At 47.0% G+C, this 23686-nt stretch overlaps 1 protein-coding gene across 2 annotated transcripts in view; it reads left to right on the plus strand.

The window, feature by feature from the left end:
* The window catches only part of LOC138666924 (oocyte zinc finger protein XlCOF6-like), a 62986-nt gene extending 41056 nt beyond the window's left edge, over positions 1 to 21930 (plus strand). For both annotated transcript variants that reach the window (XM_069755113.1, XM_069755111.1), the window contains one exon: positions 19860 to 21930. In XM_069755113.1, the coding sequence (XP_069611214.1) occupies positions 19860 to 21475 (1616 nt within the window). In that variant the 3' untranslated portion in view covers positions 21476 to 21930. The remainder of the gene's footprint in view (positions 1 to 19859) is intronic.
* Positions 21931 to 23686: the final 1756 nt, after the last annotated feature.

Here is a 23686-nt window from a genome sequence, read left to right on the forward strand (position 1 = left end):
TGTATGGTAGGAGACCCAGGAAGACCCCACTTCTTACCCCGAGACATAAAAAAGCCAGGCTGGAGTTTGCCAAAACTTACCTGAAAAAGCCTAAAACGTTTTGGAAGAATGTTCTCTGGTCAGATGAGACAAAAGTAGAGCTTTTTGGGCAAAGGCATCAACATAGAGTTTACAGGAGAAAAAAAGAGGCATTCAAAGAAAAGAACACGGTCCCTACAGTCAAACATGGCAGAGGTTCCCTGATGTTTTGGGGTTGCTTTGCTGCCTCTGGCACTGGACTGCTTGACCGTGTGCATGGCATTATGAAGTCTGAAGACTACCAACAAATTTTGCAGCATAATGTAGGGCCCAGTGTGAGAAATCTGGCTCTCCGTCAGAGGTCATGGGTCTTCCAGCAGGACAATGACCCAAAACACACTTCAAAAAGCACTAGAAAATGGTTTGAGAGGAAGCACTGGAGACTTCTAAGCTGGCCAGCAATGAGTCCAGACCTGAATCCCATAGAACATCTGTGGAGAGATCTAAAAATGGCAGTTTGGAGAAGGTATCCTTCAAATATCAGGGACCTAGAGCAGTTTGCCAAAGAAGAATGGTCTAAAATTCCAGCAGAGCATTCTAAGAAACTCATTGATGGTTACCGGAAGCGGTTGGTCGCAGTTATTTTGGCTAAAGGTTGTGCAACCAAGTATTAGGCTGAGGGTGCCAATACTTTTGTCTGGCCCATTTTTGGAGTTTTGTGTGAAATGATCAATGTTTTGCTTTTTGCTTCATTCTCTTTTGTGCTTTTTCATTTAAGACAAATTAAATGAAGATAATAATACCAAAGAATTTGTGATTGCAATCATTTTCAGGAAGAAACTGAGTATTATCTGACAGAATTGCAGGGGTGTGAATACTTTTGGCCATGACTGTATATATATAACACATATATATACTAGATTGTGGCCCGATTCTAACGCATCGGGTATTCTAGAATATGCATGTCCCGGTAGTATATGGACAATGATGATTCCAGAATTCGCGGCAGATTGTGCCCGTCACTGATTGGTCGAGGCAACCTTTATGACATCATCTGTTGTGAATTCTGTGGCTGAATTCACTCCTGTGGTCACAAGTGGTACTGCAGCTTCTGAGCTTCCTCCCTCAGGTGTTCTGGTGAGCTCGTTAACTGCTTCATTACTTAACTCCGCCTGATGCTGCTATCCTTGCTCCTTGTCAATGTTTCAGTGTTGGATCTGAGCTTCTCCTGATTGTTCCTGTGACCTGCTGCTCTGTATAGCTAAGTGCTTTTTGCTTTTTTGTTGCTTTTTTTTCTGTCCAGCTTGTCTTTTGTTTTGCTGGAAGCTCTGAGACGCAAAGGGTGTACCGCCGTGCCGTTAGTTCGGCACGGTGGGTTTTTTTTTGCCCCCTTTGCGTGGTTTTGCTTTAGGGTTTTTTGTAGACTGCAAAGTTCGCTTTACTGTCCTCGCTCTGTCCTAGAATATCGGGCCCCACTTTGCTGAATCTATTTCATCCCTACGTTTTGTCTTTTCATCTTACTCACAGTCATTATATGTGGGGGGCTGCCTTTTCCTTTGGGGAATTTCTCTGGGGCAAGTCAGGCCTATTTTTCTATCTTCAGGCTAGCTAGTTTCTTAGGCTGTGCCGAGTTGCCTAGGTAGTTGTTAGGCGCAATCCACAGCCGCTTTTAGTTGTGTTTAGGATAGGATCAGGTGTGCAGTCTACAGAGTTTCCACGTCTCAGAGCTCGTTCTTGTATTTTTGGGTATTTGTCAGATCACTGTGTGCGCTCTGATCGCTAAGCACACTGTGTTTCTGGATTGCCTTCATAACACCTGTCATTAGCAAACATAACAGTACAAGGAGCCCAACTAATGATTCTCAATAGAGGGAAAGAAAAAGTTCTGACATCATTTTTTTTTTTTTTCTGCTCTGTGTTCACTTTTTTTTTTCCCCTAGACATTTGGGTGATTCTGGACACAGGTGTGGACATGGATATTCAGGGTCTGTGCTCTTCAATGGATAATCTCGTTATAAATGTACAAAAAATTCAAGATACTATTGATCAGAAATCTATGTTAGAACCAAGAATTCCTATTCCTGATTTGTTTTTTGGAGATAGAACTAAGTTTCTAAGTTTCAAAAATAATTGTAAGCTATTTCTGGCCTTGAAACCTCATTCTTCTGGTAATCCTATTCAACAGGTTTTGATTATTATTTCTTTTTTGCGCGGCGACCCTCAAGACTGGGCATTTTCTCTTGCGCCAGGAGACCCTGCATTGAGTAGTGTCGATGCGTTTTTCCTGGCGCTCGGATTGCTGTACGATGAGCCTAATTCAGTGGATCAGGCTGAGAAAAATTTGCTGGCTTTGTGCCAGGGTCAGGATGATATAGAAGTATATTGTCAGAAATTTAGGAAATGGTCAGTACTCACTCAGTGGAATGAATCTGCGCTGGCAGCTTTGTTCAGAAAGGGTCTCTCTGAGGCTCTTAAGGATGTCATGGTGGGATTTCCTATGCCTGCTGGTTTGAATGAGTCTTTGTCTTTGGCCATTCAGATCGGTCGACGCTTGCGCGAGCGTAAATCTGTGCACCATTTGGCGGTACTGCCTGAGGTTAAACCTGAGCCTATGCAGTGCGATAGGACTATGACTAGAGTTAAACGGCAGGAATACAGACGTCTGAATGGTCTGTGTTTCTACTGTGGTGATTCCACTCATGCTATTTCTGATTGTCCTAAGCGCACTAAGCGGTCCGCTAGGTCTGCCGTCATTGGTACTGTACAGTCCAAATTCCTTCTGTCCATTACCTTGATATGCTCTTTGTCGTCGTTTTCTGTCATGGCGTTTGTGGATTCGGGCGCTGCCCTGAATCTGATGGATTTGGATTATGCTAAACGTTGTGGGTTTTTCTTGGAGCCTTTGCGGTGTCCTATTCCATTGAGAGGAATTGATGCTACACCTTTGGCCAAGAATAAACCTCAATACTGGGCCCAGCTGACCATGTGCATGGCTCCTGCACATCAGGAAGTTATTCGCTTTCTGGTGTTGCATAATCTGCATGATGTGGTCGTGTTGGGGTTGCCATGGCTACAAACCCATAATCCAGTATTGGATTGGAATTCCATGTCGGTATCCAGCTGGGGTTGTCAGGGGGTACATGGTGATGTTCCATTTTTGTCGATTTCGTCATCCACCCCTTCTGAGGTCCCAGAGTTCTTGTCTGATTATCAGGATGTATTTGAAGAGCCCAAGTCCGATGCTCTACCTCCGCATAGGGATTGTGATTGTGCTATCAATTTGATTCCTGGTAGTAAATTCCCTAAAGGTCGATTATTTAATTTATCCGTGCCCGAACACGCCGCTATGCGCAGTTATGTGAAGGAATCCCTGGAGAAGGGACATATTCGCCCATCGTCATCACCACTGGGAGCAGGGTTCTTCTTTGTAGCCAAGAAGGATGGTTCGCTGAGACCGTGTATTGATTACCGCCTTCTTAATAAGATCACTGTTAAATTTCAGTATCCCTTGCCATTGTTATCTGACTTGTTTGCTCGGATTAAGGGGGCTAGTTGGTTCACTAAGATAGATCTTCGTGGTGCGTATAATCTGGTGAGAATCAGGCAAGGAGATGAATGGAAAACTGCATTCAATACGCCCGAGGGTCATTTTGAGTATCTAGTGATGCCGTTCGGACTTGCCAATGCTCCATCTGTGTTTCAGTCTTTTATGCATGACATCTTCCGTGAGTATCTGGATAAATTCCTGATTGTTTACTTGGATGACATTTTGATCTTCTCAGATGATTGGGAGTCTCATGTGAAGCAGATCAGAATGGTTTTTCAGGTCCTGCGTGCTAACTCTTTGTTTGTGAAGGGATCAAAGTGTCTCTTCGGTGTGCAGAAGGTTTCATTTTTAGGGTTCATCTTTTCCCCTTCTACTATCGAGATGGACCCTGTTAAGGTCCAAGCCATCCAGGATTGGATTCAGCCGACATCTCTGAAAAGTCTGCAAAAGTTCCTGGGCTTTGCTAATTTTTATCGTCGCTTCATCTGTAATTTTTCTAGCATTGCCAAACCATTGACCGATTTGACCAAGAAGGGTGCTGATTTGGTTAATTGGTCTTCTGCTGCTGTGGAAGCTTTTCAGGAGTTGAAGCGTCGTTTTTGTTCTGCCCCTGTGTTGTGTCAGCCAGATGTTTCTCTTCCGTTCCAGGTCGAGGTTGATGCTTCTGAGATTGGAGCAGGGGCGGTTTTGTCACAGAGAGGTTCTGATTGTTCAGTGATGAAACCATGTGCTTTCTTTTCCAGGAAGTTTTCGCCCGCTGAGCGTAATTATGATGTGGGCAATCGAGAGTTGCTGGCCATGAAGTGGGCATTCGAGGAGTGGCGTCATTGGCTTGAAGGAGCTAAGCATCGCGTGGTGGTATTGACTGATCATAAGAACTTGACTTATCTCGAGTCTGCCAAGCGCTTGAATCCTAGACAGGCCCGTTGGTCGTTATTTTTTGCCCGCTTCGACTTTGTGATTTCGTACCTTCCGGGCTCTAAAAATGTTAAGGCGGATGCTCTGTCTAGGAGTTTTGTGCCCGACTCTCCGGGTTTATCTGAGCCAGCGGGTATCCTCAAGGAAGGAGTCATTGTGTCTGCCATCTCCCCTGATTTGCGGCGGGTGCTGCAAAAATTTCAGGCGAATAAACCTGATCGTTGTCCAGCAGAGAAACTGTTCGTCCCTGATAGGTGGACTAATAAACTTATCTCTGAACTTCATTGTTCGGTGTTGGCTGGTCATCCTGGAATCTTTGGTACCAGAGAGTTAGTGGCTAGATCCTTCTGGTGGCCATCTCTGTCACGGGATGTACGTACTTTTGTGCAGTCCTGTGGGATTTGTGCTAGGGCTAAGCCCTGCTGTTCTCGTGCCAGTGGGTTGCTTTTGCCCTTGCCGGTCCCAAAGAGGCCTTGGACACATATTTCGATGGATTTCATTTCTGACCTTCCCGTTTCTCAAAAGATGTCAGTCATTTGGGTGGTCTGTGATCGCTTTTCTAAAATGGTCCATCTGGTGCCCTTGGCTAAATTGCCTTCCTCCTCTGATTTGGTACCTTTGTTCTTTCAGCATGTGGTTCGGTTGCATGGCATTCCTGAGAATATTGTTTCTGACAGAGGTTCCCAGTTTGTTTCAAGGTTTTGGCGAGCCTTTTGTGGTAGGATGGGCATTGACCTATCCTTTTCCTCGGCTTTCCATCCTCAGACTAATGGCCAGACCGAACGAACCAATCAGACCTTGGAAACATATCTGAGATGTTTTGTTTCTGCAGACCAGGATGATTGGGTGTCCTTTTTGCCGTTGGCTGAGTTCGCCCTTAATAATCGGGCCAGCTCGGCTACCTTGGTTTCTCCTTTTTTTTGCAATTCTGGGTTCCATCCTCGTTTCTCTTCAGGACAGGTTGAGTCTTCGGACTGTCCTGGTGTGGATTCTGTGGTGGATAGGTTGCAGCAGATCTGGACTCAGGTAGTGGACAATTTGATCTTGTCCCAGGAGAAAGCTCAACTTTTCGCTAATCGCAAACGCCGTGTGGGTCCCCGACTTCGTGTTGGGGATCTGGTTTGGTTATCTTCTCGTCATATTCCTATGAAGGTTTCCTCTCCTAAATTTAAACCTCGTTTTATTGGTCCGTATAGGATTTCTGAGGTTCTCAATCCTGTGTCTTTTCGTTTGACCCTCCCAGACTCCTTTTCCATACATAATGTATTCCATAGGTCGTTGTTGCGGAGATACGTGGCACCTATGGTTCCATCTGTTGAGCCTCCTGCCCCGGTTTTGGTGGAGGGGGAATTGGAGTATATTGTGGAGAAGATTTTGGATTCTCGTGTTTCTAGACGGAAACTCCAGTATCTGGTTAAATGGAAGGGTTATGCTCAGGAAGATAATTCCTGGGTTTTTGCCTCTGATGTTCATGCTTCCGATCTTGTTCGTGCCTTTCATGCGGCTCATCCTGGTCGGCCTGGGGGCTCTGGTGAGGGTTCGGTGACCCCTCCTCAAGGGGGGGGGTACTGTTGTGAATTCTGTGGCTGAATTCACTCCTGTGGTCACAAGTGGTACTGCAGCTTCTGAGCTTCCTCCCTCAGGTGTTCTGGTGAGCTCGTTAACTGCTTCATTACTTAACTCCGCCTGATGCTGCTATCCTTGCTCCTTGTCAATGTTTCAGTGTTGGATCTGAGCTTCTCCTGATTGTTCCTGTGACCTGCTGCTCTGTATAGCTAAGTGCTTTTTGCTTTTTTGTTGCTTTTTTTCTGTCCAGCTTGTCTTTTGTTTTGCTGGAAGCTCTGAGACGCAAAGGGTGTACCGCCGTGCCGTTAGTTCGGCACGGTGGGTTTTTTTTGCCCCCTTTGCGTGGTTTTGCTTTAGGGTTTTTTGTAGACTGCAAAGTTCGCTTTACTGTCCTCGCTCTGTCCTAGAATATCGGGCCCCACTTTGCTGAATCTATTTCATCCCTACGTTTCGTCTTTTCATCTTACTCACAGTCATTATATGTGGGGGGCTGCCTTTTCCTTTGGGGAATTTCTCTGGGGCAAGTCAGGCCTATTTTTCTATCTTCAGGCTAGCTAGTTTCTTAGGCTGTGCCGAGTTGCCTAGGTAGTTGTTAGGCGCAATCCACAGCCGCTTTTAGTTGTGTTTAGGATAGGATCAGGTGTGCAGTCTACAGAGTTTCCACGTCTCAGAGCTCGTTCTTGTATTTTTGGGTATTTGTCAGATCACTGTGTGCGCTCTGATCGCTAAGCACACTGTGTTTCTGGATTGCCTTCATAACACCTGTCATTAGCAAACATAACAATCATCGTCGCCATGGCAACCATTATGACATCTATGTCGATACGATGATGTCATAAAGGACGTAGACATCCCGCGTCTCCAATCAGCGACAGGCACAGTATCGACATAGATGTCATAATGGTTGCCATGGCGATGATGATGTCATAAAGGTTGACTCGACCAATCAGTGACGGGCACAATCTGCCGCGAATTCTGGAATCATCATTGTCCATATACTACGGGGACATGCATATTCTAGAATACCCGATGCGTTATAATCGGGCCACAATCTAGTATATATATATATATATATATATATATATATATATATATATATATATATATATATATACATATACATATACATATACATATACATATACATATACATATACATATACATATACATATACATATATACACACACACACACATATACAGCGTGAGTGTGAACGGCAAAAGAACGGCTTATTTCCAGCAGAGACGCGGAGTCAGACAAGGCTGCAGCCTAAGTCCAACGCTCTTCAACATCTACATCAACGAGCTGGCTACCGCCCTGGAATCCTCCTCAGCAGCAGGTCTCACCCTCCACGACGCTCAGGTGAAATTCCTGCTGTATGCAGATGACCTGCTGCTGCTGTCACCAACCGAGAAAGGCCTCCCAGGACAACCTGAAAATCCTAGAGAAATTCAGCTCCACCTGGGCTCAACCGGTCAACCTAAAGAAAACCAACACTATGGTGTTCCAGAGGAGAAAGAGAAGATCAGACCAACACCCATCATTTGTCCTCAACAACTGTGACCTCACAGGAACAGACAAATATACCTACCTGGGCCTAGAGATTCACCGGTCAGGGAGCTTCAAACAAGCCATAGAGACCCTGAAAGACAAGGCCTGCAAAACCTTCTATGCCATCCGAAGGAAACTCTACCATCTGAAGCCACCAGTGAGGGTCTGGCTAAAAATCTTCAACTCCATCATCGCCCCAATCCTCCTGTATGGCAGCGAAGTCTGGGGTCCTCACACCTACTCAGACTGGTCAAAGTGGGATTCCAGTCCAACAGAAATATTCCACCTGGAATTCTGCAAGCACCTTCTCCAGGTCCATCGGAGCACCTCCAACAGTGCTTGTCGGGCCGAGCTGGGCAGATTCCCTCTACACCTAACAGTTCTAAAGAGGGCACTGTCATTCCGGGCTCACCTGCATAGGAGCAATCCAAGCTCCCATCACCATAAAGCCCTGATACATGTAGGTGAAACAGAAAAACCAGAACCCTCGGAACAGCCCAGCCAAACCCAACCGGACCAGAACACCAATCACAACAACCTGACAAAAGCCGGAATTAGGAAGATGGCAGACGAAGGCCAGGAGAGGTATGTCAATGACTGGAAGAATATCATCAGCTCACAGAAACTGACCATGTACCGGAGCCTACAGAGAGACTACAGACTGGCCCCATATCTGGAGAAACTCCCGGACCCCAGAGACCGCAAGACCCTAAGCCGATATAGACTCAGTGCCCACAGTCTGGCCATCGAATGTGGCCGACACAGGCAGAGCTACAAGCCCAGGGAGGAAAGACTGTGCCAACACTGTGATCAGGAGGCCATAGAGGACGAAACCCACTTCCTGCTACACTGCTCCAAATACTCAGCAGTGACGGATACTCACTTCAGGAGACTCTCACATCTCTTCCCAGACTTCATCACCATGAAGGAGGAAGAGAAAACATATATCCTGCTGGGAGAAGAAGAGAGAGCAGTGGAGATAGCAGCGCGGTATGTGAGCGAATGTCATAGACTGCGAGAAAGAGAACTATGATGCCATGGACTATAGCCCCCACAATGGATCTGCCCCATCCACCTACCCTATGCCATGGACTATAGCCCCCACAATGGATCTGCCCCATCCACCTCCCCTATGCCATGGACTATAGCCCCCACCCTAGATCTGCCCCCGTCCCACCTCCCCTATGCCATGGACTATAGCCCCCACAATGGATCTGCCCCATCCACCTCCCCTATGCCATGGACTATAACCCCCACAATGGATCTGCCCCCATCCACCTTCCCTACAGCTCCTACCCCTATTGCCTTTATACACTTGCTTTGGCAAAACTGATGTGTATTTGGTCCTGCCAATAAAGCTTCATTGAATTGAATTGAATATATATATATATACATATATATATACACATACACACATATATATATATATATATATATATATATATATACATACATACATACATACATACATACATACATACATACATACATACATACATACATATATACACACACTGTTAGGGCTGGCGGAACGCACCGAGTAAATATAGAGATGTTATTTGGTGCGTTTGCAGCCCGGGGTCCACCGTGCAGGAAAAGAACCTGCTGCTGGCAAGCAGCTGCACAATATGGCGGTAGAAGCGAACTCTGTTGCTTCACAGAGTCGCTATAAGGAAAGGACTGTGTCCTGTTAAACTCCACAGGAATACACAGTAACTGCTGAGCAGATAGCAGCTTGTGGTCACGCAGTCCAGGAGGCAAACATACAATCTCCTCACCGGAGGAGCCGGTATTCTAGTGGCTTATTTCAGCCGGGGCCCTGTAACCAAACACACAATCTCCTCACCGGAGGTGCCGGTATTCTAGTGGCTTATTTCAGCCAGGTCCCTGAATACACACAAGCGTGACCACACTGGCGCAAAACTCATGTCATGCATTGATACTAGCGCTTGGCCGTGCGGCCATGCGAGCCTTATATAGCTGCAGCAAGTAAAAGACCTTCCTAGAAGGACCAATGAGAGACTGCCATACCTGAGCATGTGACCCTAGATCTCCACTGAGAGATCTTACCCTGGGCATGCTCAGTGTGTGAAAAGCAGGAGTTAGTCCTAGCAGCTATAGGACCTTCCTACCATGTGACCCTTGATCTCCACTGAGAGATCTTACTCAGGGCATGCTCAGAATGAGAAAAGCAGGACTTAGTCGCAGAAGCGTCTGCTCGCCGCTGCCAAGCACTGACTTCAATGGCAGAAGCAGGAAAGGCAGCAGTAACTCTTTGTACAGAGTGGGACTGAGCAAGACGCTTGGACTGACGTCTCCGCTGAGCAGGCTCAACTGTGGCAGGAGAGGAATGGGAGACTGCAGCGGAGATGGCCCGAGATTCCCCCTGTGCAGAGGTGGGAACTCGACCCCTAACATTACCCCCCCTCCTAGGGCCCCTCCCTCCTTGGACCTCGCTACGCTCAGAGGCAGCAATGAGCTGCGGAGCCTGAATGTGCTCAGCAGGCTCCCAGGACCTGTCCTCAGGACCATAACCCTTCCAGTCCACCAAATAAAATTTTTTACCACCTTGCACCCCAAAATAGCATTCACCTCGTAATCGTCCGTAGACGAACCCGATGTCCCAGCAGATGACTCGGAAAACCGGGACATGCATACGGGTTTCAAGAGGGACACATGAAAGGTGTCGGTGATACCCAGGCGTGGCGGAAGGGCTAAACGATAGACCACAGGATTAACCTGTTCGAGAACCTTAAAAGGACCCAAGTAGCGAGGTGCAAATTTAGTGGACTCCACCCGCAGCCTGATGTTACGGGCGGAGAGCCACACCAAGTCGCCAGGAGCAAAGGTCGGAGCGGGGCGCCGATGTGCATCGGCGGAGGACCTCATTCTCTCCTTGGAGGCCCGAATGGCATCCTGAGTGCGGTCCCAAATATCCCGTGCTTCCACAGCCCAGTCTGCCACCCTGGAGTCGGCGGAAGACACGGGCATAGGCACAGGTACCCGCGGATGCTGACCATAGTTAAGGAGAAATGGGGTTTGTCCAGTGGAGTCGGCCACGGCGTTGTTCAGCGCAAACTCTGCTCACGATAGCAAGGATGCCCAGTCATCCTGCCTGGCTGAGACAAAATGTCGCAGATATGTGACCAAGGTCTGGTTGGCCCTCTCTACCAACCCATTCGTCTCGGGATGATATGCGGAAGAGAGATTTAACTCAATGCTGAGAAGACGACAAAGCTCTCTCCAGAACCGAGACGCAAACTGGGGACCCCGGTCACTGACAATTTTGGCATACCGTGTAGGCGGAAGATGTGTTTTATGAACAACGCTGCCAAGGCCCGTGCAGAAGGTAACCGTGGAAGCGGGACCAAATGCACCATTTTAGAAAAATGATCTGTGACAACCCAAATGATGGCACAGCCACGAGACTTGGGCAAACCCACCACAAAGTCCATCCCGACCATCTCCCACGGCCTGTCTGCCACCGGCAAGGGATAGAGTAACCCTGCTGGCCATTGTCGAGGAGATTTATTTTTGGCACAGGAGACACATGCCTGAATGTAATCTCTGACATCACGAACGATATGTGGCCACCAGTACGACCTTGCCAGCAGCTCAGATGTCCTTTTTGTCCTAAAGTGTCCACCCACCCTGGACGAATGAGCCCAAGAGAGAACCTCCGGTCGCAAATTAATGGGTACAAAAGTCTTGCCCGGAGGCACAGACTCTAGCGAAACCGGAGCTATGGTTCTCAGGCTCTCAGAAGGGACAATAAGCCGAGGCTCCCCTTCCTCCTCCTCAGATGACACAACAGAGCGAGAGAGGGCGTCAGCACGAATGTTCTCCCCAGCGAGAAAATGGAGGGTGAAGTGGAACCAGGAGAAGAACAAGGACCATCTGGCCTGGCGAGAATTTAGCCGCTGGGCTGTTTGCAAATATAACAAATTTTTGTGGTCCGTGAAGACTTGAAAGGGAAAGCGAGCCCCCTCCAAGAGATGTCTACACTCCGAGAAAGCCAACTTCATCGCTAGCAACTCCCTGTCCCCGATGGAATAATTCCTCTCCGCTGGTGTGAAGGTCTTGGAGTAGAAGAAGCAAGGATGCTTCCGACCTTGAGCATCCTTTTGGAAGAGGACTGCTCCTGCACCAACGGATGAGGCATCCACCTCCATTATAAACGGCTTATCCACATCGGGACGATGTAGGATGGGAGCGCTAGCAAAATGAGACTTAATAGAAGAGAAGGCCTTGGAGACCTCTTCAGACCACAATTTGGGATTTGCTCCCTTCTTGGTGAGGGCTACCAAGGGAGCTACCAAAGTTGAGAAGTGTGGAATGAACTGGCGGTAATAATTAATGAACCCCATAAAGCGCTGCACCGCTTTAAGAGAATGGGGTTCTTGCCAGTACACCACAGCCTGTAGTTTGGCAGGATCCATAGCCAATCCCTTGGCAGAAATGATTATAGCCCAGGAAAGGTAAAGACTCCTGCTCAAACATACACTTCTCCAACTTTGCATAGAGGGAATTTGACCGTAAGAGGTCGAAGACTCTGCCAACATCTCTCCGGTGGGAGTCAATATCTGGAGAGAAGATGAGAATATCATCCAGATAGACTACGACCGAGGTGGAGAGCATATCCCGGAAGATGTCATTGACAAAGTCTTGGAAGACGGCTGGGGCATTACAGAGCCAGAAGGGCATCACCAGATACTCATAGTGCCCATCCCTGGTATTAAACGCCGTCTTCCATTCATCCCCCTCACGGATGCGAATCAGGTTATAAGCACCCCGCAAATCTAATTTGGTAAATACCCTTGCTCCCCGTAGCCTATCAAAGAGCTCAGAAATCAGGGGCAATGGGTACTTATTCTTAACGGTGATGGCGTTAAGACCCCTGTAATCTATGCAAGGACGTAATTCTCCATTCTTCTTCTGCACGAAGAAGAACCCTGCCCCTGCAGGTGACACTGACTTCCTAATGAACCCTCTTGCCAAATTTTCCTGGATGTATTGGGACATAGCCTCTGTCTCCGGGAGGGAGAGGGGATAGACCCGTCCCCGAGGAGGTTCTGCTCCAGGCAAGAGATCAATAGGACAGTCATAGGGGCGGTGAGGTGGGAGGGTCTCCGCAGCCTTTTTGGAGAAGACGTCTGCATAGGACCAATAGCATTTGGGAAGGGAAGAAAGATCTGCAGGTATCTCGGTGGTAGAAACCTGAACGCACTCTCTCAAACATCTGCCCTTACATGAATCACTCCAACCCAAAATCCTCCCAGAGGTCCACTCAATATGTGGAGAGTGAAAACGGAGCCAGGGTATTCCCAGCAGAATCTCGTCCATTCCCTCGGGAAGGACAAGAAGGGAAATAATCTCCTGGTGGGAAGGGGACATGGATAATGTGAAAGGGGCAGTCTGGTGTGTGATCTGAGATGGAAGTGTCGACCCATTCACTACCCTAACAGTCACCGGTTTGGCGAGCATCACCAGAGGTATTGCATGGCGCAGAGCAAAAGCTGAGGAGATGAAATTCCCCTCCGCTCCAGAATCCACACAAAGCTCGACTGTTAGGGAGTAAGAGCCTAATATGATTGTCCCTTTGAAGGACAGCTTGGAGGAAAATGCCGCTGTGTCTAGTGAACCTCCTCCAAGGGTTACTAGACACGATCGTTTACTCGACCGCCGTGGACATTTATTGGCATAATGTCCTTCTTGTTGGCAATTTCTGCAAACCACGGGTACTCGAGCGGTCTGAGACTTAGGTCCCGCTCGAGAAACCTCCATGGCCTCATGGGAGTCGGACGCCTGAACGGAAGATTCCAGAGGTCTGGCGAAGGTGGGAGCCAGCCGAAACCTCTGCCTACACTGGGCCCGCTCCAACCTCCGCTCGTTAAAACGGAGGTCGATGCGGGTAGATATAGAAATAAGCTCCTCAAGTGTGGCGGGAATCTCCCTGGTGGCCAAGGCGTCCTTCACATGGTCTGCCAGTCCTCTCCAGAACACCGGAATAAGGACTTTATCCGGCCATTCCAACTCAGAGACAAGAGTCCGGAATTGGACGGCGAACTGGCTGACCATGGACGAACCCTGTGTTGTTGCCAACAATTGGAGCGCGGTTTCGTGGGTGACACGAGGTCCCAAAAAGACCTGTTTCAGAGCGTCCAGGAAGAGAGGAGCACTCTGCGCCACACGATCATTGCGCTCCCATAGCGGCGTTGCCCACTCCAACGCCCTGCCCGACAAAAGGGATAAAATAAATCCCACTTTCGCCCGTTCCGTAGGAAAACGTGCAGCCAGAAGCTCAAGATGTATGGAGCACTGACTCACGAATCCCCGACATAGCTTACTGTCACCAGCAAACTTGTCTGGAAGCGGGAGATGGGATAAAGTCGGAGCAGGGGTGGCAGAGGACAAACTGGCTGCAGCTACACTTGCAGCCTGAACAGCGACTGCGGTAACATCCACAGCTGAGGTTGTGCGCTTGAGAGCCGTCAACCTACCCTCCAGCTGCTGGATGTACCGCTGTAAACGCTGATTGTCCGCCATTTACCAGCCAGACCCTGGCGCTAGTATACTGTTAGGGCTGGCGGAACGCACCGAGTAAATATAGAGATGTTATTTGGTGCGTTTGCAGCCCGGGGTCCACCGTGCAGGAAAAGAACCTGCTGCTGGCAAACAGCTGCACAGTATGGCGGTAGAAGCGAACTCTGTTGCTTCACAGAGTCGCTATAAGGAAAGGACTGTGTCCTGTTAAACTCCACAGGAATACACAGTAACTGCTGAGCAGATAGCAGCTTGTGGTCACGCAGTCCAGGAGGCAAACATACAATCTCCTCACCGGAGGAGCCGGTATTCTAGTGGCTTATTTCAGCCGGGGCCCTGTAACCAAACACACAATCTCCTCACCGGAGGTGCCGGTATTCTAGTGGCTTATTTCAGCCGGGTCCCTGAATACACACAAGCGTGACCACACTGGCGCAAAACTCATGTCATGCATTGATACTAGCGCTTGGCCGTGCGGCCATGCGAGCCTTATATAGCTGCAGCAAGTAAAAGACCTTCCTAGAAGGACCAATGAGAGACTGCCATACCTGAGCATGTGACCCTAGATCTCCACTGAGAGATCTTACCCTGGGCATGCTCAGTGTGTGAAAAGCAGGAGTTAGTCCTAGCAGCTATAGGACCTTCCTACCATGTGACCCTCGATCTCCACTGAGAGATCTTACTCAGGGCATGCTCAGAATGAGAAAAGCAGGACTTAGTCGCAGAAGTGTCTGCTCGCCGCTGCCCAGCACTGACTTCAATGGCAGAAGCAGGAAAGGCAGCAGTAACTCTTTGTACAGAGTGGGACTGAGCAAGACGCTTGGACTGATGTCTCCGCTGAGCAGGCTCAACTGTGGCAGGAGAGGAATGGGAGACCGCAGCGGAGATGGCCCGAGATTCCCCCTGTGCAGAGGCGGGAACTCGACCCCTAGCACACATATATATATATATATATATATATATATATATATATATACACACATACATATATATATATATATATATATATACATATATGTGTGTATGTATGTGTATATATATACACATGTATGTGTATGTATATATATATATATATATCTGGGATCACACTTAGGAGAAGCTTGCACGAGTCTCGCATCTCGATACTGTCGTTGGCACTCGGGACCGGAGTGTGCAGTTGCGTGTATTTCTATGCAGCTCAACGCTCCGGGTGCCAGCGGCAGTGCTGGGTATTGAGATGCGAGACTCGTGCGAGCTTCTCCCAAGTGTGATCCCAGCCTTAGAGTGTGCACGTGCATATGTGTATATATACAGTATATAGTGTTTATTTTTCCATGACAGGGAAGGTGAGCCTATTCTTGATGAGCAGTGTCCCGCTGAACCCCTGCAGAGAAGGATGAGGCTGCTGTACCCCATCTGCCCCCTGACAGGACACAGGAGCTCAATTCAGAAGACTGAAGTTTATCAGAGCAGTTTGGAGGTGTAAATGTCACCTGTGGGAAGCTTGAAAAGGGGGCTGCTGTGTCCTGTGAGGAGGTAGATTTAGCTCAGCAGCCTTTGCTTCTCTGCAGGAGGTGAGGGGGGAGGAGTGACCAGCACAGACCGCACTGTGCTCTTATCAGATCTACAGTATAGGTGATACAGACGGGTCAGTATGGCGGCATACTCAGTGGACCAGCTGCTGTGATGATTAGGCCGATCGTGTCAGAGGCTGCCTCTGCTGCATGTGTGGACTGGAGCAGGCAGTCAGGCTCAGACACTCACCCGATGATGGCTGCGATGCTCCCGCTGCTCACTGAATGTAACTTTACTCAACTGCCTGGTGGAACAGGAACTCTGAGCCCGCGCTCAGCGGGGATTGGATGGTGGAAAGTCCCGCCCTCCTGTGGCTCGGCACTGGCTGCCTCTCCCAGTAAGTCTGTGATAATGACGCTCCTCCTTTTGCATCCACACACCGCTCCGGTTCTTTATGTAAGCTCTGACACCGGGCCCCTCCAGCTCACGGGCCCCACTGGCAGCCTGAATAAAATGTCAGGGGGGCCCGAGCAGAACGCGGACCGGGCTGCCAGCGTGCCCCTTTTTGCTCCTCATCACCGGGCCCCATACTGCAGTAATGCCTGTAATGCCCTGATGGCGGCCCTGACCACAGGTATCGGACTTGAATATAGCCCTAGTTCTAGGTATGGGCAGAGTATCTCTCTTGCTAAAGGTACCGTCACACTAAGCGACGCTGCAGCGATACCGACAACGATCCGGATCGCTGCAGCGTCGCTGTTTGGTCGCTGGAGAGCTGTCACACAGACAGCTCTCCAGCGACCAACGATGCCGGTAACCAGGGTAAACATCGGGTTACTAAGCGCAGGGCCGCGCTTAGTAACCCGATGTTTACCCTGGTTACCATCGTTAAAGTAAAAAAACAAACACTACATACTTACCTACCGCTGTCTGTCCTCGGCGCTCTGCTTCTCTGGTCTGGCTGTGAGCACAGCGGCCGGAAAGCAGAGCGGTGACGTCACCGCTCTGCTTTTCGGCTGCCCGGCGCTCACAGCCAGACCAGAGAAGCAGAGCGCCGAGGACAGACAGCGGTAGGTAAGTATGTAGTGTTTGTTTTTTTACTTTAACGATGGTAACCAGGGTAAACATCGGGTTACTAAGCGCGGCCCTGCGCTTAGTAACCCGATGTTTACCCTGGTTACCAGCGAAGACATCGCTGAATCGGCGTCACACACACCGATTCAGCGATGTCAGCGGGAGAGCCAGCGACAAAATAAAGTTCTGGCCTTTCTTCCCCGACCAGCGACATAACAGCAGGGGCCTGATCGCTGCTGCCTGTCACACTGGACGATGTCGCTAGCCAGGACGCTGCAACGTCACGGATCGCTAGCGATATCGTCTAGTGTGACGGTACCTTAACTCTTCTAGCGCTAGCAATTCCATCACGAGCAATGCACCTGAATTCCATCACCTCTTGACTCTGAGAGTTTAAGTCCTTCTTTCCTTGTAGCTGTCGGCTTAGAGGACCTAAAGGCCCCAATGTCCATCTTGTGGTTCCCAAGCCTACAGATGGATTCGCATGGAAGGGTTTTTGACAATCCACTGCCTTGAGTAACATGCTCACGCTGTCCCCACACTTTCTCTAACTGAACTTGACACTTAATTTTGCACTAACCCTCAGTTGCTGAAAACCTACACAGAGTTCCCAGAGCTTCTGGTCAAGGTACATGGCATGGGTGCTCATTTTCACAAGTCAGCTACAGCTACTGCCGCTCTGTCAGTGTTGCAGCAGCACATGCAAGTGCCAGTTCACCGGATGGTGTGCGACATGACCATGCATTGGAATGCCACACTGCACATGCTGGTAAGGCTTTATTGAGTGGCAGAGATCAGCTGTGAAATACCTGCTCCAACATGCTTATTCTGGTAAAACTCCACATATAACAACTGAAGAGTGGGCATGGATGTCTGACATGTTAGTAGTTCTCCAAGACTCTGAGAACTCCCCAAAGATGGTGAGCAGTTATGGCGCCATCATCAGCACAATGATCCCACTTCTGTGCCTACTTCAACAGTTACTGCTGACAAACCTGAAGCTTTGCATGCAGACCAGGTGGAGATGGAGGAAGATGTGAGACGGGGAGATACTGCCCAGCCTCATTAAATCTGCTCAGTGCCAATTGGCTAACAGTGATTATGTAGAGGAGAAGGAACAGGAACACAGCAGAGGCTAGTACACAAACAAGTTTCCTGCGTGGATGGGTTGAGGAGGGGAATGAGTAGGATTGGAGGAGATGGGGAGTAGCCATCATGGTGGAGACAGGGAAGTATTGGTTGTAGGGAACTTGGCACATATGGCAGACTTATGTACCGCTGCCTTTCCTGTGACCCTCGTGTTATATTAATTTTGGCCAGAAAAGAGTACTGGTTGTACACCCTGCTAGACCCACGCTACAAGGAGAACTTTGCATCTTTCCCTTCTGAGGTGGATAGGTATACTAAAATGGTGCTTTACCAGAAGGCCAGAAGTAAAAGATGTTGACAAAATTCCCATCAGACAATGTTAGCAGCAGGGGACAGCTTTCCCAACCAAAGAGGAAAGGCGAGGGAGACACACACCAGGTACAGCAGATGCAGGGGTACACTGTCAAAGGCCTGGTCTCATTTCATGATGCCCTGCCAGCATCCAGGCCCTGATGTCTTGGTATTTTTGACAAGGATGGAAAAGTTTTTAAATATGGTCAAGCAATACCTGGCTGACAAAACCAGCATACTCCATAATTCCTCTGTGACCTTCAGATGTCCAATTTTTTAAAATAGAAAAAATCAATTTCGGTTTACTTTAAATTCTAATTTTTTAATAAACACTTTTTAAATTTTGCCTTATATACAAGTTATTATGCAGTAAATTGTTTAACATTTTTTTTCCCTGTACACTATAATTTCTCTATTCTCGAATGACATGTTTGAGTCCCTGCGGCCCCATGTTTCGCGACGATTAGACAGCCGAAAAACATGTGGGGATTACCAAGCCACATACTGTAATTACTCCAGAGAAGTTTTAGTTACTTATATTTTACTGATGAAGACATTTGAGTTTGATCATTTCAGTAGATATTATTGTCTATACTAAGTTTTTGACTACAGTAGTTATTTCCCAAAATACTCTAAATTTAACTATTTCCCGCAGCCAGTTTTATCTTCGTAATAAGGTCCCATATTTCCAATTTGACATGTAATTTTATGTGGTGATAACTTTGGAATTCATCAAAAAGTATAGTAAGAAACAAATGGACCTTTTTCCCACTTGTCTTGAATCCAACAAAACCTATATACGGTTGTATTCCACTGCCTGGGCACTTGGCGGGGTTAAAAAGAGAAGAAGCGCTATTTGAATTTAGATCCTGCTGGAATAGTTTGGAGACAAAATATATTGGGGGCGCTGTTCATGGTCACCTGGCAGCTCAAAAAATGGCTACTAGAAACCGGATTGGTGCTATCTACTCCGTTTTCCATATCCCAGAGATTCCCTTGCTCATCCTATCCCAGGAATTGCCTTGCTCATCATCCTTTAAAGGATGTACATGGATTTGGACTTACACAGAGACCCCTAGGCTTGGGCCACGTTGTTACATGCTGTTCTGTTGCATGAGATGGGAAGAAGAATGTTCAGGTTGCCGGGTGAGAACCAGGAAGGCAGAGGAAATACCTAATCAGAAGATGCAAGAGTAGTCTGTTAAGGGGTCAGGGTCACAACAGGTAGTTAATACAGAAGCCAAGAGCTGAGCACAGAGGACTGAACCAGAGGAGAACAAGCTTGTATCTGGCACCTTCCAGCAGAGCTGTTATTGCTGGATTGGTTTATTGAAGCTATGTTGCTTTTCAAAAGACTTTGAGCCATTAATAATGTGGAAACCTGTTTTTCCACTGACCGGTGATGGACCTGAGTGGGCACTTTTTCAGATGACTAGAGATTTTATTGGTATTATTTTTTGCCTGCAATAGCAATACAGATTGGTGGCTTTTTACTCGATATTTGAAAAGCAGAGTGAACAAACAGTGGAGCACCACAATCTACTCGTGCATCTTATGAGGTTTTATATTAGCCTGTGAGCTGTCATTGTCTTGGTAAATCGATATTTTACTTAACTTGCTATTTTACAGACAGTTTAAGTAGAAATGTTCAAAAATATAAATCAAGGATATTTTATTCAAAATTTTATTTGATTTTATTCTTGGCAGATGACTGTACCAGGAGACAAGAGGAACAGCTGACATTTTCAATTTTTAAATCAGATGATCTAAAGATTCCACAGGATACAATTAAAGTAAACGCCATTACTCCAGATACACCAACATTCCTTTACAGCGATGATCTCTCATCTGATCCTTTCAAAGAGGTCCTGTCTTCTGATTCATTACAGACTAAGGAAAATCAAAGTCACATTCAAAAACTAACTGGTCATAAAGGAAAAAATTCATTTTCAGGTGTTGAATATGGAAAGAGTTTTCCTTTTGAAAAATCTTTTGTTAAACATCAAAACATTCACACAGTAGAGCATAACTTTTCTTGTTCCGAGTGTGGGAAATGTTTTAACAAGAAATCACATCTAGTTTCTCACCAGAAAACTCACACAGGGAAGAAGCCATTTTCATGTTCAGAATGTGGAAAATGTTTTACAGAGAAATCAGATCTTCGCAAACATCATAGATTTCACACAGGGGAGAAGCCATTTTCATGTTCAGAATGTGGGAAATGTTTTACAGAGAAATCAGATCTTCGCAAACATCAGAGAATTCACACAGGGGAGAAGCCATTTTCATGTTCAGAATGTGGGAAATGTTTTACAGAGAAATCAAGTCTTCTCAAACATCAGAGAATTCACACAGGGGAGAAGCCATTTTCATGTTCAGTATGTGGGAATTGTTTTACAGATACATCACATCTTATCAGACATCAGCGAACTCACACAGGGGAGAAGCCATTTTCATGTTCAGAATGTGGAAAATGTTTTACAGAGAAATCAGATCTTCTCAAACATCATAGAATTCATACAGGGGAGAAGCCATTTTCATGTTCAGAATGTGGGAAATGTTTTCACCGTAAATCGATTCTTGAAAGACACCAAACAATTCACACAGGGAAGAAGCCATTTTCATGTTTAGAATGTTGGAAGTGTTTTACAGAGAAATCAGATCTTCGCAGACATCAGAGAATTCACACAGGGGAGAAGCCATTTTCATGTTCAGAATGTGGGAAATGTTTTACAGAGAAATCAGATCTTCGCAAACATCAGAGAATTCACACAGGGGAGAAGCCATTTTCATGTTCAGAATGTGGGAAATGTTTTACAGAGAAATCAAGTCTTCTCAGACATCAGAGAATTCACACAGGGGAGAAGCCATTTTCATGTTCAGAATGTGGGAATTGTTTTACAGATACATCAAATCTTATCAGACATCAGCAAACTCACACAGGGGAGAAGCCATTTTCATGTTCAGAATGTGGAAAATGTTTTATAGTGAAATCAGATCTTCTCAAACATCATAGAATTCACACAGGGGAGAAGCCATTTTCATGTTCAGAATGTGGGAAATGTTTTAACCGTAAATCGATTCTTGATAGACACCAAACAATTCACACAGGGAAGAAGCCATTTTCATGTTTAGAATGTTGGAAGTGTTTTACAGAGAAATCAGATCTTCGCAGACATCAGAGAATTCACACAAGGGAGAAGCCATTTTCATGTTCAGAATGTGGGAAATGTTTTGTAAAGAAATCATTTCTTCTTGGTCACCAAAGCACCCATACAAGGGAGAAGACTTTTTCTGTTCAGAATGTGGGAAATATTTTGTGAAGAAAACATCTCTCCTTAGTCACAATAAAAGTCTCATAAGGGAGAATCCTTTTTTATATTCTTAGGGTATGTTTTCACGGTCAGGAATGGCTCTGTATTTGGTAAGGATTTGACGCAGGTAAAATATGCACCTTAGGACACTGGCAGGTCACCTGCTTTTTTACATGTGTTTTTGATGCGATGCTTTTTTCATTTGAAATAAAGCTAATTGAAAGTTGGCTTCTGAGAAGGAAAAAAAAAGTGATTTCCTGTTTGCAGATATATTGGGATATGTTCCCATGGTCCGTAAATGCTGCGGGTTGGACGCTGCATTCATCTGCAAAGTCCAACCTGCAGCATCCAGCTGTTACATCATACATTCAAGAAAAGAGGAGGGGTGAGAGGAAAAGTTAGGAGCTTGACACGCCGAGATATGCATCTGTAAGCCGTTGCAAATGAATATAGCTGGTGGGTGCTGTACCTGCTGGTGATTTCAGCTGAAGTAGAAGAAAGGAAAAGGGAATATCCAGCACGTCCATCCAGTGTAAGTAAAATATCCAAAATTTATTGAAGCATTTTAAAAAACAATATTAAAAAAGAGAGAGGGAGACTCTCTCTGCCTGACGCGTTTCTGGGCGCCGTGGTGCGGCGACTAAGGGCGCCGTGGTGCGCCAGAAACGCGTCAGGCAGAGAGAGTCTCCCTCTCTCTTTTTTTAATATTGTTTTTTAAAATGCTTCAATAAATTTTGGATATTTTACTTACACTGGATGGACGTGCTGGATATTCCCTTTTCCTTTCTGTTACATCATAGTGGATGGGATTTCAAGAAATCCCATGTCCACTATGCGTGCACAGAAGCCCACGGCTCACCTGCAGAAACGGACATGCGGCACGTCTTTCCAGACCGCAGCATGTCAATTGATGCGGTAAAACCACAACATTTTCCTAGTCAAATGTATATTAAGTGTGGGAACGCAGCTTACTACGCATGTGTACTAATTTACATAATGGTGAATCTTATGACACAGCCAGAAGTACATGACAAACGAAGTGAAGCAAAGCACAGAGAGGTCCTTTCCTTTCTAATAAATAATTTAAAAAAAATGGCCCGGAGTCCCCACATAATGTAACCAGCCTGAGTAAGCAGACTACTGGAACTGGTATTTCAGGTTGATGAGGATCCAATATCCATGAACCTTACCAGCCTGATATTACCAGGCCGCAGCAGTCTGCTTACCTTGGATGGTTAGCACAAATTGTGGGATCCCCTAAAAAAAAACGGCATGAGGTCCCCCTATTTTTGTTAACCAGCCAAGGAAGAAGCAGACAGCTGTGGCCTGGTATTCTCTGGCTGGCGAGACCCATGGATTTTGGCCCTCACCAGCCTAAAAATAGCAGCCCGCAGCCGCCCCACAACTGGCACATCCAAAGATGTGCTAGTTGTGGCACTTTATCCAGCTCTTCCCACTTGTTCTGTAGTGGTAGCAAGTGAGGTAATATTTGTGGGGTTTATGTCACCTTTGTATTGTCAGGTGACATCAAGCCCATGGATTAGTAGTGGAGAAGCATCTATAAGACACCTATCCATTACTAATCCTATAGTTACATGGTAAATAAAGACACAGCCAGAATAAAATCCTTAATTTTATCTTAATTAACCATACTTGCTGCATCACCTGATCCCTGAATCCTTCAATCTCCTGCAACAAAAATAAAATACCGTATATACTCGAATATAAGCCAAGATTTTCAGCCCATTTTTTTTTAGGCTGAAAGTGCCCCTCTCGGCTTATACTTGAGTCATTGTCCCTGGGGGGTCGCCTGAGGAGGGCGAGCGGCGGCTGTGACATACTCACCTGCTCCTAGCGCGGTCGCTGCATCTCCGGGCGCTGACAGCTTCTTCCAGCATTGAGCGGACACATGGTACCGCTCATTACAGTAATGAATATGGACCCGACTCCACTCCCATAACAGTGGAGCCGCGTATTCATTACTATAATGAGCGGTAACGGTGACCGCTCAATGCTGGAAGAAGCTGTCAGCGACCGGAGATACAGGGACCGTGCCAGGAGCAGGTGAGTATAATGGGGAGGGGGAGCACTGCACGATATTAACCTCTTTCTCGTTCCACCGCTGGGCTCTGTCTTCCACGTCCTCTGCAGTGATGCTCAGGTCAGAGGGCGCGACAACGTGGTTAGTCCGTGCCCTCTGCCTGAACGTTAGTGCAGAGG

The sequence above is a fragment of the Ranitomeya imitator genome, chromosome 2 (genome assembly GCF_032444005.1).
Source record: "Ranitomeya imitator isolate aRanImi1 chromosome 2, aRanImi1.pri, whole genome shotgun sequence".
NCBI classification, from domain to species: domain Eukaryota; kingdom Metazoa; phylum Chordata; class Amphibia; order Anura; family Dendrobatidae; genus Ranitomeya; species Ranitomeya imitator.